The sequence below is a fragment of the Poromitra crassiceps genome (assembly GCF_964638095.1).
Source record: "Poromitra crassiceps genome assembly, chromosome: 28".
NCBI lineage: Eukaryota > Metazoa > Chordata > Actinopteri > Beryciformes > Melamphaidae > Poromitra > Poromitra crassiceps.
Genome location: NC_139651.1, coordinates 5,990,120 through 6,008,263, shown reverse-complemented (window position 1 = coordinate 6,008,263; position 18,144 = coordinate 5,990,120). Strand labels below are relative to the sequence as shown.

Sequence of the window (18,144 nt, the reverse complement as noted above, 5' to 3'; positions counted from 1 at the left end):
GCGAGTCTTGTAAACTATCAAATAAAACATAAAGAAAATTAGTGGTGCCGACCAGGAGGAACATGACGACAGGGGAGAGCCGCCTGGACAGCCAAAAAGTAAGCACACAAAACAAATGTACCGGACTGAATCATTATGGGAATTACCATGTGGCAAACTACGCCCACCTTTTTATGTGCCACTGTTTGAGCGTCAAGATTAGGTCGAGACCGGCCCTCTCTGCCATGTGTATTGAGAGCCAGAGAGGCAGAGTTCTCAATAAAATCGACTGTAAGTCGCTTTATTCTGAACCAATTTTCATTCAATTTGGCTTGTTACACGTGCCCTTGTTTGTTTAGCTTGTGCAGAGTGCATACCCTTCTGTGTGTGAGTAATGTGAGCAACGCAAACCAAAGTCAAATTCCAATTCCTTTGTCTGTGTACGTAGCTTGCTACATACTTGGCCAATAAAGCTGATTCTGATTACTTATTGAAATTAAATTCAGTTACTGGGGTGGATCTAATCAACTCTATGCTAAGACATTTACCTTATAGCACCGCACCTTGTTATACTGCATGGAATATACGTACATCTACATTCTCTACTATGTAAACTAGTCTATTGACTGTTTAACCAGTAGAGGGCGACATCGTCCTGCGATATCCAGGATTGATAACGGGTGCCGCGCGCGCGCGGTGTGTGTGCGTGTGTGTGTGTGTGTGTGTGTGTGTGTGTGTGTGTGTGTGTGTGTGTGTGTGTGTGTGTGTGTGTGTGTGTGTGTGTGTGTGTGTGTGCGTGCGCGCGCGTGCGTGCGTGTGTGTGTGTGCGCGTGCGTGTGTGTGTGCGCGTGTGCAACAGCGCTCGAGACCGAGTCCAGAGGAACCTGGCTGTGATTCGTGCTGCGTTCAGGGACATGAGAAGAGATACAATTTTCCGCTGTATTTTTAAAAAGTTTGCATGCATTAAAATACATAATGCATTGTATGCATGCACTGTATATGTATTGATACATAATGTTAAGTGTTTGCTATTATCAATTGAACAAAGTTAAAAATGTAACAAGTATTATAATATTATTATTATATTATACCTTACAATTACCTTTTCAATTCAATGTTAGTTCTCAGCGTGGGTTTTATTTATTATTATTATTATTATTAATAATAATAATATTATATTAATAATAATAATAATAATATAATAATATAATAATAATATTATTATTATTAATAATAATAATAATAATAGTACAATTAAATTTCAATTCAAACTTTATTTCAGACCCAGGGAGATCCATAATAATAGTACGTGTTTAGTAATGTTTTATTTAGTTTCAGTTGTAGTTTATTATTTTTTGCTATTTTACTAAGGTATACATGGTTGAAGTATTCTGTCAATGTTCGCAAGAGGTAGGCCTATGCCTAAATGTAATTCTGTGATCTCTTCAAATTCCATTGTAGTGAGATGATCTCCTATTCGATTTTTTTGTTTTGTTTGCATGTAACGTTATCACTCAGTAGTGCATTATGTTGAGTGTGGAAAGGCTGAGAATAATGTAATGAGTTACTCTACACAGACAGTTACAGTAATATTGTAAAGTAACATTACTTTCAAGTGAAAGTAACTAGTAATAGTATATTACATTGAAAGTAACTTGACCAACACTGTCAGAGATACAGTAGTTTTGTGCAAGTTTACTGTTTTCCCCCACTTTCCTAGAGCCAGGAGTCTGGGGGGCAGTCTCAGACTTCGAAATCGAAACCCCCTGTTTTATAAAGTCTATCTTCTAAGGTAGCCTAATTATTATTTTGCGTGGTGAATCTGTTCAGTCTGTTCTGTGTATTTTCCCATGGGACGTGAACGCAGCACCAAGCGCTGGAGGAAAAAATGTACAAGCAGCCACTCAGAGCGCTTCTACGGCAAGGCAGTTGGGTCAAATCACCGTTAAAACCTCGTTGGTAGTCAGCGAGCTCGTCAATCCGACATTCTCCCACAATGGCTAGATAACGGCGAGAATGGGAGACGCTGTTCTGTTGGAGTCAAAGGAGAAAACTAACGTTACCGCTACATCTGTCGGCCGTCGGTAATGTTCGCCAATGATCGGTAGCGACGGATCGCTTCATGATCAGAGGGGATCACTTGAAGAGGACGTTTTCAGGTGGCGGCTTTATGGAGACTGCTGTGATGCTACGTAGGCAACTGGGCTGAGAAAAACGCTTTCCTATGATGAGAGAGAGCGTGTGAGAGCCCCGGTTTCTGCTGGAGACACACCGACTAAACCGAGCAAAAAAAAAAAAAAATTTTTTTTTTTTACAGAGACGCTGTTTGGGATACAGTGACAGTGAGGACAAGTTGTGGGGAATGGCAGGTCGAAGCCGAAGAGCATGGTTTAGTGTACTGTTGGGGCTGGTGGTCGGCTTCACGCTGGCTTCCAGACTCATTCTGCCCAAAGCGACCGAGTTGAAGAAAGCTGGCCAGAAACGCAAAGCGAACCCCGCCGGCTGCAGCGGCTTGAACGGCGGTCTCAGAAAGGAATACGGCGGAGGATTATTATGGCCACCGCAAGATAACGGGTCACCGGCGACCGAGAAGCCAGGCAAATCCAGGTCCAACAATTTCCTCTTCGTTGGCGTCATGACCGCCCAGAAGTACCTCAACAACCGAGCCGTCGCTGCGCATAGGTATGTGATCTGTCTGACAATGAAGAATTGTGTTTCCCCCCCTCTAAATCACTGCTGTCATCAGCAGCCACGATACACACCTTTTTTCATCGGACGGGAGATAACGTTAACGTCACGCCAAATTCCATTGAAAAATCTGTCAATTTAATCTGGCCTTGCTTGTCGGCAAGTTACAACTCTGAACCAGGTAGAACGTGAGCCAAGACCTTCTCCGATTCGCCAAGAACCATTCTTCACATCGGTATACATATAATCCACCAACTAGCAATTATTTAAGTAAAAATACAACTTTTATCATCTGTTCACACCGCCTACTTAGTATACACAATAAGGTAACGGAGGAAGATAGAAGGGAGAAAAACGGGAAAACCCAAATGTAAAAGTTGAAATTTGATTGAAATAAGTGCTGTTTTGGTGGATACCCCCCAACGATTCGCAATGTCTTAAATTGTGTTCAACCATGCAGGCAGGCTATTATAATGTGACATGCCGTTGGCCATTAGCAAAGCGACATTAGATGCCAGGTTTTGAATGGATTGGATTGGCGTTCTCTCCATACAGGAGCACCAAGCCTCCACGCACCAGGGTTTCTCCAACCCTTCCATGTCAAGGGCCACCAGATGCAAAGTAACACATTACACCACAAACCACCTTTCGATCGATCAGATTAGTCCCAGGGACCTATGTGGAAGATTTCAATCGCAGTGGTGGGAGTGGAACCGGTGATTAGAATAGTAATTCTCACACACTCTAATTGGGATCATTATATGGAATCAAATTGTAGTGAAATCAAACTATTCATTTGTCTGGCTACCCTCTGGAACCCTTTGAACGACCTCTGGAAGCTCACATTCTGAAGAGAATGGTGGTCTTTACTGTCAAGAACACAAAACCAGGTGTCTTTCTGTTGGAAGTGTCTTCTTTGCCTTTGGTGGAACATTTCCACCAAAGGCTTTCTTGACCTGTGGCTGCTTTGATAAATCAAACAGGATTCATAGGTTGGCTCAGAGAAAAAGCACACTTGACATGTGGTCTTGAAATATTTGAGGCATGGCTACAGGGGTCAAACATTGTATGATAGAATTGCAGGGCTGTAACATACATTCTGCTCAGTTTTTCATGGTTCGTGGTCAACTCTTGGTTGTCACACATGATACAGTGTTCACGGTTAGATATTATGGTGACACAATTATGAGGGAGGGGGAATCACCCTAACTAACCCCCCCCCCCCTTTTTTTTTAGAGGTAATACAAAATATAAACATAGTGCAAACCATAAACAGGGTGACAACAGGTTTTTGCATGTTAGTTTTTTGCAAGAATTTCTCACTAGAAAAGATCTCGGCACTATAAAAAGTTTCTAACTATTTGTGAGCCGTTTCTAGCCGACCTCGACGAGGTTAGGGGCGGTGGGTGACTTGCCCGGCTGCTGGTTTCTGTTGGACGCCTCGCGTCCAACAGACCAACCAGCCCCCATGCGCGACATCTCTTACAAGTATATAAGCACCTTATATGGATGTTAACACCACATTATAATAACTGTTGATATATGTATGTTTTTTTTCTCCCTTTACTGTGTCTAAGCTTGTTCCTTTTTGTTCACATATATTGTCAAAATAAAAAATAAAAATAAATATAATATACAAAAAAAAAGATCTGCGCACTATTAGGACTCAATTGTGACATTTATCCACCTACAACGTTTTTCATTGGCGTCATTGTTGTACAAGGTCTTTGTTGCCATTTTCTTCCTTAATTGGAAACCCCAAAACGCTCCCCGATACCAGAACTAAAACCAGATGCAGCATCCTCAATTTCAGTTTCGTGTGCTTGTTGTCTCCTACTACCTCTACACAGTAGTGAGTTGACCTGGGCTCACCAGGAACCTGTTTTCAACTCCACAATGTCACAAACGTGTTCCCTCCATACCATCATCCGAATGAATGGTATAGGCCTAGTAATCACTTAAATTGTCGTATGCTTGCATTCTTGTCAATGGGCTTGAAACTTGTTCACAATGAACTCAAGTCCTACATTCCACTTGTGTAAAAGAAACCCACCAAGGTCTTAAGTTCATTTGACATTAAAAATAGTCAAATAGCACATCACTATCATGTCTTTTGGGACTGCCCCGTTATCAGGGGTTATTGGAAACAGATTCACGAAGCTATACAGGATGTTTTCGAATGTGGAATACCCCTAGATAGTAAAACAATGTATTTTGGTATATCGGAAGACTGGTGGAAAGAAGACAGATATTTGATTAATATATTGCTGGTAGCTGGTAAAAAAAGCTCTCACCAGGAAGTGGTTATCACAGGAAAGCCCTAAAGTGAAAGAATGGATGAATATTACGATGGATATATATAAGATGGAAAGACTAACTGCTGTTATCAATCATAAAGTAGAACAATTTACCTCAAGATGGGAATGCTGGGTTCAATATATAATAACACCCATTAGGCCAGATTTGATCTTTTTGGATCCAAGATGAATGTATAGTGAAAAGTCCACTCCCTGTTTTGTTTGTTTGTCCTTTGTTTTTGTTTGTTTGTTTTGTTGCGGCTGTTGCTGCTGTTGTGGTTTTGTCTTTTCTTTTATTTCTCTAAAAAGAAAAAACCTATGGCAGTACATATCTACAATGTATACAATGCAAGTACCGTAAATTCCGGACTATAAGCCGCACCGGAGTATAAGCCGCAGCAGCAAAATTGCCTGTTTGTTACATATATAAGCCGCACCGGACTATAAGCCGCAGGTGTTTTTTTTAATTGTGTTTTAATGTTTAATTACCATATGTAAGGGTTCGTGCACAGAGGGGATTGTCGGGAAAGAGATGGCTGTTTGAGGAAGCTCCCATTTATTAACATTTCAACAAAACAACATAACACCACCTGTGTTTTTGGCCCCGGTGCTGGTAATGCACCAGGGGCCTTACATTCCCGCATGTCGCCAAGACTAATTATGCACCGTTTTAGGCGACTAAATGGCGGCCGGCCACTAGAGGGCGCCGCTGCCCCACTAAGATTTGCTGTCATACCTTCCTCACGGTATCAGCTGTTTCCCCAAAACAACGTGCCCAGGTGGCTTTGCAGAATGCAGCTTACGCGGCCCCTCCCCCTTGCTGCATGCCAGACGCACAGTAGAGAGGAGCTGTGAGGAGCTGTCCCTGTGTGTTTACAATCATGTGTGTGATAAAGCAGGAGAACGCAAGGACCCCCCTGAACTTTCCCCCATCTAAAAACGTCGGCTGTATGGGAATATTTCAGCGTTTGTAAAAATACAGATGGCCATAGCCTCAACGCAAGACTCATCCGAATGACTGATGAGTCTCGCGTTGAGCCTAGGATGGCCAGGGCTTAGATCTGCGTGAGCACGACCCGTCGTAATTTGTCAAATTCAAGGTACATTAAAACGTTGTCTTGCTTCAACATACATCGCATCGCATAAACCATTTCCACCCGCAGGTTTGAGGAGTAGCTAACATAAACGTCAGATAAATACTCTCTATAGGCTAACGTTACCTACTGAGGCAGCTAACATGGCTAATTAGCTAGCTAACACGGTCCATCGATATACAGTCTGGTAGACAGATAAAGCAGTGTGTTCCTTCTGTTTTACACAATGTTAGCCAGCCTGCCTGGTCTCTTCTCTGTATATCCTTACAGCAGCTAAGAGAGGAGCTTGTGAAGATTGAACGAACATCCCCACAGTCAAAGCACTTCCCTGAGATATCTATATAAAAACGTTTATTGCTTTAATACCAAAAATAAAACCTCCAGTGTCTGTAAGCTAACGCTAACGCGTTAGCGATTAGCTATTGGCTGGTTGTTGTGTACACTTGTGTAGGCCCCATGTTATGGTTAGACCCGGGAGTTAACATTATAAAACACATTTCCTGGCATATGCAGGTAGTTGGAAAACCTGGTAAGTTCTGAAAATATGTGTCTATTATTGTGTTATTCCAGCTATCGTTATCGGTTGTTAGGTTAGAGTAATATGAAGCCGACAAAAACCGGCAAAACAGACAAGCGGTTAATGCTAGTCTGCTTCCATTAAAACCATTGTGTATTAAAATAAACGATAACGTAGCTGGAGTAACTAATAAAACACATTATTTTCTGAACTTACTTAAGTCCCCAACCAACTTCGCGCAGCTTTCTCAAAACAATGTCCTTTTTATTGCGGTCCATCGATATACAGTCTGGTAGACAGATCAAGCAGTGTCTTCCTTTTGTTTTACCAAGCAGTGTCTTCTCTATCTAAAACAGATCTATAAGGTGAAGAGCCTGTAGCCTGTAGATGACGGCTTGAGACTGGCTGCCACAGCTGTCAATCATCCCTTTTTATATGTCAAATAAGTACTTAAAAACAAACTGATCAGAAAAATGACCACTTGCACAGGCATTAGCATGACAATAACTATCTAAAATGATACAACCCACCTTTGGAAAAAATGCGTGACGATACCATGCACCGGGGCTATGCCAGGTTTCGACCTGGTTTTTTACAGTGCACACAGTGTCCGCGGTGTGGTGAAAAGAGGGCAAGAGAGGAAATTAAAACAGAAGTGGATTTATAGTTAGAAAGAGTGCTAAAGAAGAGAGAATTCCGTTTTTTATTTTTATTTTTGCTGAAAAAATCCATAGATAAGCCGCACCGTTATATAAGCCGCAGGGGCCAAAAAACGGGGAAAAAGCCGCGGCTTATAGTCCGGAATTTACGGTATGTATTGATAATAATCTGTCAATAAAAAGTAAAAAAAAAAAAAAAAAAAATAGTCACAATGTCAAATAGGCTATGTCCTTACCTCACAGCCATGCTTGCAACCTAAGAACTCTCTCTACAGAGTCGGATTTTAGGCTTAAACCCCCTTCCAAGGGTGTGTGATGCCAACAGATCCACTGATCTCTGTGGAGCAGATTATTGTCTGGTGAAGGTGTTTCCTCCTGTGTTTCTAGCTCCATTGAAGAACCCCAGAGGGCTGTGCTGCATATGGCTGAACCTGCATTAGTTAGTAGACCCAGATGAGTTGTTTAGGGCTGCAACTAACCCATTATTTTCTAATTATTGATTCATCTGTCCCATTATTTTCTAATCGATTAATCGTTTGGTCGATAAAATGTCATGAAAATGGTGAAAAATGTTGATCACTTTTGCCCCCAAAGAACCAAGATGTCGTATTTTGTCCTGACCGACAGTCCACAATCCAAAGAGAATCAGTTGAAGACTAAAGAAACCAGAAAATATTCACATTTAAGAAGCTGGAATGAGTTTTATGAATGGATTTTAGTAAAAAAAAAGTCAGTCTAAATGATTATAAAAATAGTTGCCAATTAATTTTCTGATCGACTAATTGATTTATTGACGAATCGTTGCAGCTCTAGGAGTTATTGATTCTGTTAGGAACAGGACAGTGTTAAATCGTGCGTCTGGCTGCTAAGTTCCTATGTTAATTCCATCAGCTTCAAATGCCTGACCCAGCACGTGCAATGAATACTACATTTAGGCTTTAATGAGATTAATTCATGTACTGAGGGGGGGGGGGGTGGTGGTGGTGGTGGTGCAGTCCAAACAGTGCCGTCTCCTCATGCATGAAGTCAGTGGTTCTCAAGAGCTTGTGCCTCGCAGGTTTTCCTTCCAGCCAGACACCACATCAGCTGATTTCAATATTAAAACGCCATTTTTCATTCATTGGTTTGGGCGAAAATCTGCAGACTGTGTGTGTGTCACAGTCAGTGGCACATGATCGGACGGGAACCACTGCCTTAAGTCATGTTTGATATTTGATAGAGGTCCAATTTTGGGAGGGCCAGCGCGCACGTGCACATGGGCAGAGGGCATGTAATTGTAGGTATGCGATGGATTAAAGGCACGCTTTACTTTGAACCTCCTTCCTGATGCACTAAAATATCCAGATAAATATAGGTAGCCAAGATGTTTATCTTCTCGATTTAACTTCTGAAGTCGCTTGTCATCTAAAAAAAAAATAAAAAGATTGTATGTGCAGTACTGTGCAAAAAGTCTTAGGCACACACAAAATTCTGACGCTTTAAAAACAATGCAGTTTTTAAATGTAAAAATATTATAAAGAGCAGACGAGCAGTCTACAGTACTGACACTACTGCAGGCCTAAATAAACATAATAAGACCAAATTTATATAAGTTTAAAAAAATCTAGGGTGCCTAAGACGTTTGCACATTTAACATGCTTGTTATCCTTTATTCAGCCTTTTTTTTAGTAATGGAACTTTTGCTGTAAAAAGCCAGTATGGAAACAGGCTGCCTGCAAGATGATGAAGAATAGATAGGTCATTGTTCCCAGGCTATTTATTGCATGTTGTTAGGCAGTATTACAGACCACTACATGGTCCTTAATATGTTTCCAGACTATCCAATTGTACAGGGGTTCCCACGAACCCTTGAAATCCTTGAAAGTTTGTGAATTTGAAAAAGAAACGAGGAGTTAACTTAGCTCTTCAACCCGTAAATAAGTCTGTCTCTATCGCACAACTTACACCACACAATACAGTATATTGTTTTGCTGTGCTGTGTTAGAGAAGGCCATAGACCACATACAGTAGTCTGCCATCACTAACGCAGCACAATTGAGAAGTGTTGTTCACACATTTCAAGGTTCTCTCGTTTTAATCGTCTGTGAGCTACTGGGAGTTCTCACTATATAAAAATGCTCACTGTTGTAACAGCAAATAAGCTTGATCTGTGTCTCGTGATTTTTTCATTTTTTTGCAGGAACTGGCAAAAATTGCAAGTTGAGGGAAATAATTGCGATTCCCCCCTAACTGCTACCAACTGTTCTCAAAAATTGCAATGGAATTTCCTAAGTTTTATGATTTTTTTTGTGTGCAGGAAAACTGCAAACTGGCAAAGGTTGCAAGTAGCATTTTTTGCAGAGAAATCAGAGGAATTTCGAAAAAAAAATGGCAAGCCCCCGCAAATAGAGATGCATTCATTATTGCATGGAGGAAATTCTGAAAGCTTTTTGAATCTTGAATTGAATCTTCTCCGCCTGTGTGTTGTTTGCATGTTTCCAGGACGTGGGCGCAGAGCATTCCGGGTCGCGTGGAGTTCTTCTCCAGCGAGGGCTCGGACACCTCCATCCCCATCCCCATCATCGCCCTGAGGAACGTGGACGACTCGTACCCGCCCCAGAAGAAGTCCTTCATGATGCTCAAGTACATGCACGACCACTACCTGGACCAGTACGAGTGGTTCATGAGAGCCGACGACGACGTCTACATCAAGAGCGAGCGCCTGGAGGGCTTCCTGCGCAGCCTCAACAGCAGCGAGGCCATCTTCCTGGGCCAGACGGGCATGGGGGCCCGGGACGAGCTGGGGAAGCTGGCCCTGGAGCCCGGGGAGAACTTCTGCATGGGCGGGCCCGGCGTCATCATGAGCCGCGAGGTCCTGAGGAGGATGGTGCCCCACATCCGCCAGTGTCTGCAGGAGATGTACACCACCCACGAGGACGTGGAGGTGGGCCGCTGTGTGCGCAGGTTCGCCGGGGTGCAGTGCGTCTGGTCCTATGAGGTAAGGTGGAGGAGGTCTTTATGGTAGACTACAGTAGAACATTCCACGTCACCAACCCCCAAAAACAGTCACACATTAGTCACATCAGACAGGTTTTGACTTGCTATCTGGTTAGTGAATTCAATTGTAATTCTTCATTGGACCACTTGGAAGCCCCTCAGGGACCCCTGACCCAGTGATCACTGGTAGTGACCCTATATTGTATTCTGCTCAGCAGCGTAACAGTGATTTGTCACAAGTGGTTCTCTGTTTTGTTTTTTAATTTGAGCTACATGTTCAAGGAGAGAAAGAGAAAAAGACATCTATTTAGATCTGAAGGATCTGCCCGTCGCTCTTCTATAACGGCTTTTTATTTTAATGTTTACCCCCAATCAGTCAAATTATATCGATGTATTATTACTAGATTAGGGGCGGCTGCGGGAGATTTTCCTACGTTTGGCCCATCCTGCATCCTCCTTTTTTAGGCACGATTTTCTTCCAAAGCTGCAATCAGAGTTACTTTTACTTTCTCACATTCATCGCTGGAAAACCAACCCTCGGAGCCATCATTTTGAGTATTGCAAATTGCACGTTGCAGCTTGGTAAAGAAAAGTGTCTGGTTTGAACTGTAAAACTGTTTGTTTCCCCAAAGGAGCTATTTGCATCGTGTGCTGTGACTTGCTGCCTTTTGGTTGGAATAAGTGAGAGCAGACTGGTATCATAGATGTTTTTTATTTATTATTTATTAGGCCTTGTTGTTGTTCCCCACATCAGTGTGTGGAAGCTATTAAGCTCACTGTAGCTCTGTGGTGTACTTTAAACATGGAGTGGGCTTAGCGTCTCTGAGGTCACAATGATCCTCCCTTCTGTGTATTGATAAGTATTTGCCCCTGACCTCTAGGCTGACCTTTGACCTGGCTCAATGTACAGAACAGCTTTCCATTGACGGGTACACTTGGTCCCGCCCTGCACTGCTGTGTGATGTTTACCTGACAAGGTTTATTTTGTTTAGTCAGTGGCCACACATAGCCGTGTCATTTTCCACCAAGTGTGCGTTATCGCTTACCCATAAATCATGATGCACACCGGCGCTTTTCAAGGTGTGAGGTGCGGCGCCTCCCCTGGGGGGTGCGAGACAACTTCGGCGCGACTGTACAGGGGGGAAATCAGAGAGAAGAAAAAATGCGCCCGCCACCTCTACCGCACGAATCAGCTGGCGGTGGAGTGAAGGAAATGGCGATAAAAAAAAAAAAAGCGTGTTTCACAAATCCGATCGCGGCAGTTCTTTGTATGTACATCAAACACCTGTCTATATATGTTCTCTGAGGGGAGGCTCAGCCACACTTTGAAAACCCCTGATGCACAGTGCACACCATAGTACTAGTCACTTTTGAGACATGCAGTTACAGACACAATTTTTCCATTCAAATAAATCTGCATAATAAAATATGGGTCTTGGGTGTAAAATGGGCTAAACTGGCATCTAATTGGCTAAAGTGCCATCTGTTCAGTTCAAAGACTGCATTAAATCTGCTTTTGGCTGTTGGAATGAGAAAGAAGTGGCCCATCCTCTGCCTCAGCCACAGTTTGATGCAGCATTGGGTTTGATGTTGCGTTTAATTGCAGCTCTTCGCTACGAGTCGCTCGCCAGTTCAGGTTTCAGAGAAGACAAAAGCAAACGGGAACCTGGCCATCGTGTCAGCGAGGGAGACCTTTTGTCCCAAAGCAAACGTGTGCCTGCGACAAATTTGGAGCAACGTTGGAGAATGAATACTTTCTTTGACTAATGTTCAACAGACCGTGCTGATTGGTTCTAGTCTGGATGTAAAAACCTCGCTCTGAGACTTCCGGCTATGGGCAGAAGCAGAACGTACTAGTAGGAACCAAAGTGCTGTACTGCAGGAAAATATTCCGCTCAATTTTTGTTCAGACGTAATGTTATGGAACCGGCAAGTTTCTTCAAGCACTTCTTTGAATACTTTGTTTGGTATGTCCATGTTTCTTATTTGTTCTCTAACTCGTAGCGACTGGCGAGGTTAAGCTGCCTACTGCTGCATTACTATAGGGGAACGAAAACACTGCGGACCAGAACACGGGGCGCGACTTCCTGCCTGTAGTAATGCGTACCAGGCTCTTCTCCTCGGGAAGAGCCTGGTGACGCGAGGTTATTTGGTTGCGCTGTGGCTGCCTGCTAGATAACAGACTGCTGAATTGGTTGCGCTGTGGTTGCTTGGCATTTAGTAATTGTTGAGACTTGTATGAGTGTTATCTCTGTTGGCTGTGGGAAAGTATTAAGATGCCACGGCAAACCAAATCAAACCACCACACACTGGCCAAATTGTGGGATTGAGTGCTGGAAGAAATGCCAATACTTGGTCACCAGCGATGGTTATTTGTCATGTTTATGGAGGTTGCATGCTCATTCTTATGTGTGGAGGTTGCATGCTCTTTCATGTGTCTGGTGGTTGCATGCTCTTTCATATGTCTGGAGGTTGCATGTTCCTTCATGTGTCTGGAGGTTGCATGCTCATTCATGTGTCTGGAGGTTGCATGCTCTTTCAGGTGTCTGGAGGTTGCATGCTCCTTCATGTGTCTGGAGGTTGCATGCTCATTCATGTGTGTGAAGGTTGCATGCTCTTTCATGTGTCTGGTGGTTGCATGCTCCTTCATGTGTGTGGAGGTTGCATGCTCATTCAGGTGTCTGGAGGTTGCATGTTCCTTCATGTGTCTGGAGGTTGCATGCTCCTTCATGTGTATGGAGGTTGCATGTTCATTCAGGTGTATGGAGGTTGCATGCTCTTTCTTGTGTCTGGAGGTTGCATGCTCCTTCATGTGTGTGGAGGTTGCATGCTCCTTCATGTGTCTGGAGGTTGCATGCTCCTTCATGTGTATGGAGGTTGCATGCTCCTTCATGTGTCTGGAGGTTGCATGCTCCTTCATGTGTCTGGAGGTTGCATGCTCCTTCATGTGTATGGAGGTTGCATGCTCCTTCATGTGTCTGGAGGTTGCATGCTCCTTCATGTGTCTGGAGGTTGCATGCTCCTTCATGTGTCTGGAGGTTGCATGCTCCTCCATGTGTCTGGAGGTTGCATGCTCCTTCATGTGTCTGGAGGTTGCATGTTCCTTCATGTGTCTGGAGGTTGCATGCTCCTTCATGTGTATGGAGGTTGCATGCTCCTTCATGTGTCTGGAGGTTGCATGCTCCTTCATGTGTGTGGAGGTTGCATGCTCATTCAGGTGTCTGGAGGTTGCATGCTCCTTCATGTGTGTGGAGGTTGCATGCTCATTCAGGTGTATGGAGGTTGCATGTTCCTTCATGTGTCTGGAGGTTGCATGCTCCTTCATGTGTATGGGGGTTGCATGCTCCTTCATGTGTGTGGAGGTTGCATGCTCATTCAGGTGTCTGGAGGTTGCATGTTCCTTCATGTGTCTGGAGGTTGCATGCTCCTTCATGTGTATGGAGGTTGCATGTTCCTTCATGTGTCTGGAGGTTGCATGCTCCTTCATGTGTCTGGAGGTTGCATGCTCATTCCAACTAGCACTAGGCATGTCTCGACACAGCCCTGCCGTTTCATGACTGACATGTGAATGAAAAGCTTTTGAAACCAATGCGATGAGAGAGATACGTGGAGGTTGATGGAAGTTTGAGATGACAGGAGATCTCATTTCGCCTCTGCGAATGATAAAAGACTTCCTTTCTCTGCTTGTGTTGTGTCTGTGCAGCCTCAGAAAGACAAGGGGAGGACACTAGGGAGAAGCGATACACCAAATTGCACCGTGCTACTTTTTGCCCTGCCAAAGAGTTCTGATTACTTTCAAGGTGCTTAGGTGCAGCATTGTTCCTTCAATAAATCATTACCGCAATTAATTTGAGACGTTAATATAATGACTGTAATCAAACAAGAAGATCGCGGAGAAGCCTGCCAGTCTCTAGCAGGCTTTTGGCAGATGGTGAAAGCAGTGAAACGCTGTCTTAATGATGAGATATTCCCACTAACAACACCACTGACTGGCATCAGGCTTACCCATCATCACCTCAACCATGCGGGCATGTTTGTTTACAGTAATTATACCAAGGTATCACAATTACTTTTGTCATGATATATTGACGTTTAAAAATGCTTCAACGTTAAAAGCTCTTAACTCTTGCCAGATAGAGTCCTGAAGCAAAATCATTATTTTTAATGAGTAGAATACATTTGCACTATTAGTTATGGATCATTGGACCAGAGTCATTGAGCGGTAATCCATTTCCCCCCCATAAGCGACTTAATATCCTTCAATGTGAATAAAAGGATTAAATAAAGCCACTTTGCTTCAATTGTGACATGTGACATGATCTCCGGCCGTCATTAACCTTGTTATCACATTTTTAGACTGGGGGTGATTGTCTCATATTGATCGATAGTGTTTTGGACCATTATTCATTAACAATATTGAATGTACCGGTAGGTATCCCATGTGACGGGGCCAGTTCCCCCAGACCAGTGGGCAAGCCCACACCCCCTTTCCCAGGAAGGTGCGGAAGTCTTTGTTTAAGATGTAATTCCTCTAATGGCCACTTGGGCTCGGGGGCAGTAGTAGGCAGATCTCCCTGTGTTAAAATGCCCGTCTTTGTAACAGGATTAAACATCTTTCCAGTGAGGGGCGAAACACGCTTTTGGTCTATAGAGCTAATTTCACCTTTTCATAACAACTGTAGGGTGGTTTGGAGTAAAATAGATGATAGAAAAGGGGGTGATTGACAGATCGCCTGTCCAGTGATTGCGCAGCTTTGCCGATCACGGACCAATAGCAGGCGGAGCTGCGGCTCTGGGAACCTCCCATCTCACGTGAGGTGCGGAAGGACTCAACCCATTCCCTCCCCACTCTGCTGACGGAAAATCAAGATGGTGACGGGCGGCCAACGTTTGAACTCCGCCCGGTAGAATAAATTTAATGGGTTAGCTACATCCATATTATTTATGTCTATGCCCCAGACCTGGAGATGGGTTAACATATGGTAATGATATAATGGCTATAATAGCTTAAATGGCTCTGGTATGCATGCAGAATCTCTCTAGTGCGACTGAAATAGTAGCCTAAATGACGGGCTGGAGAGGACTTTATCCTCTGTCACATGTGCTATATGAGTTTGTTGCTATGGTAGCTGAGTTCTGCTGTAATGATGGAGAGGTGTCGGAACAAATGCTCTCTTCTCCGACGCCACAAAGACAGAAGAGTGGATCAGCGGAAAAAAGGCTTCTATATAGTAACAGGAATTGAAATTATTCTTTTGGCTTTAACCATAGTATAGCATAGTGTTGTGGTAGGTGTGATGGACTGTATGTACTTTTATTGTATTTTGGGGAAAAAGCCAAAGACAGATTTCCACTGAGGTGGAGGATAAAGTCAGTCCAATCCAAAACCCTTTATGGTGCTGTAAAGAACCCTTTTAGAAACGCTCTCCATAGCACCATGCACTATGGTTTGACATAGCATTATGGTGCCGTCATAGATTTTTGCCTAGCTGATCTGCTTAGTATAGACACAGATTTTTGTGCATAACATATCCAATCCAATCCAATCCAACTTTATTTATAAAGCGCCTTAACAGCCGCACAAAGTGCTGTACAGAACAGAAATAAGCAGCACAATAAAATAGATAAAAATACGTAGAATAACTAAAAAAGGAATAAAATAGAAAAAACATAGGCAACATTAAAACAATAAAACAATAAAATAGATAAGAATATGTAAAAACAAAAGAAACGGCACTAAAATCAGTAAAAAATGATAAAATGATATCTATGTGATGTTTGGTTTTGTGTATTTGTATTCTGTATTGGTTCTGATTTACCAGATTTTATTTATTTTTGACAAATCGAGAGGTTTTCTGAGTCATTACAGTTCAAATATAATGATTATCATATTCCTTACCAAAGAACCCTTGATAGGCCTTTTAAATAAATGATTTTCCTCCCTTCAATTTTCTCATTCAACACTCAAAACCCCCCTGCGCCAAGTGTAGCCTCCACTTGAATATTTGCAATTTAAAAACGGTGTTTACCTTCCATAATGGTTATTATTATTATTATTACCTTCCATAACGGTTATTATTATTGAAAAAGCCAGATAGTGCACAGTGAAGGGCTGATGGAGTTTATATTAGCCACCACCATGCCACCACGTCTGATCATCAGTGTTCCCATCCCCACCAAGATGACGGCTCTCCAGGCAGCACGGTGACAGCAGCGAGAGCTCAAACTTCACAGAGTGTATTCACACTGTGTGTGCTGATGACTGATGACACCCAACTGTCAGTGTCATTTCACAACGTTGTCTGCCTCTCTCTCTCTCTCTCTCTGCCTCCCAGTCCCTGATCAGCTTTGTCTTGTGCTGCTCGCTCTCACAAGGCCTAGATAGACATTTCTAGATGTCAGGTTTGCGCAGCACACTAGACCAAGAGACAGGAAGTCAGCCACCCACACTCATACTCCTCCTCCCTCCGTACGTACGATGCCTCAACATGCTCTGATCTCTCTGGCTGCCCCCCGCCCCCCCCCCCCCCCCCGTCTCTCTCTCTCTCTCTACTCTCTCTCTCTACTCTCTCTCTCTCTCTGTGTTTGTAATGGCGGTTGGTTAGTTCATTATTCCATATTCCACAAGGCCCTCATGCGTGTTGTTATGTAGACCGTGTCACTGATCTTTATGAGCTTATATCTGATATAGTGCAGAGAGGCTGTGCTGGCTCCAACGGCTAGATGCTCTCATTTCATGTTGGACTGATTTTCCATATGGCCCTGATATTGAACCTTTTATGCAACATAGATCAGCCAGATATCAATCAGCCCAGTCAAAGTGCCACCTGCTCTGATCATGTGATGCAGTTTGTCTGATTACTTATTGAAAAATGGATCAATACTACAGACAGACAGCGGTTGTCTGTTGGAAGACCTTAATTAAACTGAATCAATTGTAAAGAGACATTTGGATGAGATGCCAGACTAGTATGCTGCCAGTGCCCACATCAGTATGTTTATTAGTAGTATTATCATCCTCCTGGGTTTACTTTGAACAGAGGGTGTTAGTGTTGCATGGTCACGTTCTGGCATTAAATGATACAATTTTAAGATACTAGGCATCTCACCCGCTACGCACACTTGACTCGCTAGCTCGGCCACTGCGTGGCCTCGCCCGCCCTGCAGCTCGCCCAGTGTGCGGCCTCGCCCACAGCTCGGCTGCTATGTGGCCTCGCCTGCCCTATTGGCAATGCGCCGCACACATTTGCCCAACTTTGCATCACTGATGACATCACAATTGCTTGAGTGACCATCACTGATCACATCATGGAGTGCTGCTCGAGTGACATCACACTCAACTTTGCATCATTGATGATGTCAGCATAGATATAGGTGATGTGACCATAGGTGATGTGACCATCACTGATCACTGATGACATCACTTCCAGTTGAGTGACATCACTTCCGGGACAAAAATCACAGACAGAGAGAGATTGCCAACTTGCTCCCTTTTATAGATAGATAGATACTATAGATAGATAGATACATAGATAGATAGATACTATAGATAGATAGATAGATAGATAGATACTATAGATAGATAGATAGATAGATACTATAGATAGATAGATAGATAGATACTATAGATAGATAGATAGATAGATACTATAGATAGATAGATAGATAGATACTATAGATAGATAGATAGATACTATAGATAGATAGATAGATAGATACTATAGATAGATAGATAGATAGATAGATACTATAGATAGATAGATACATAGATAGATAGATAGATAGATACTATAGATAGATAGATAGATACTATAGATAGATAGATACATAGATAGATAGATACTATAGATAGATACATAGATAGATAGATAGATACTATAGATAGATAGATACATAGATAGATAGATACTATAGATAGATAGATAGATACTATA

At 42.9% G+C, this 18,144-nt stretch overlaps 1 protein-coding gene across 1 annotated transcript in view; it reads left to right on the top strand.

Annotated features, from left to right (window-relative positions):
• Nucleotides 1-2,341: 2,341 nt before the first annotated feature.
• Nucleotides 2,342-18,144, top strand: part of chsy1 (chondroitin sulfate synthase 1) — a gene marked incomplete at its 5' end in the record, with an annotated part of 102,967 nt that continues 87,164 nt past the window's right edge. Inside the window, 2 exons of the mRNA XM_083662098.1 lie at nucleotides 2,342-2,661; nucleotides 9,716-10,211. Of these exons, the coding sequence (XP_083518224.1) occupies nucleotides 2,342-2,661; nucleotides 9,716-10,211 (816 nt within the window). The remainder of the gene's footprint in view (nucleotides 2,662-9,715; nucleotides 10,212-18,144) is intronic.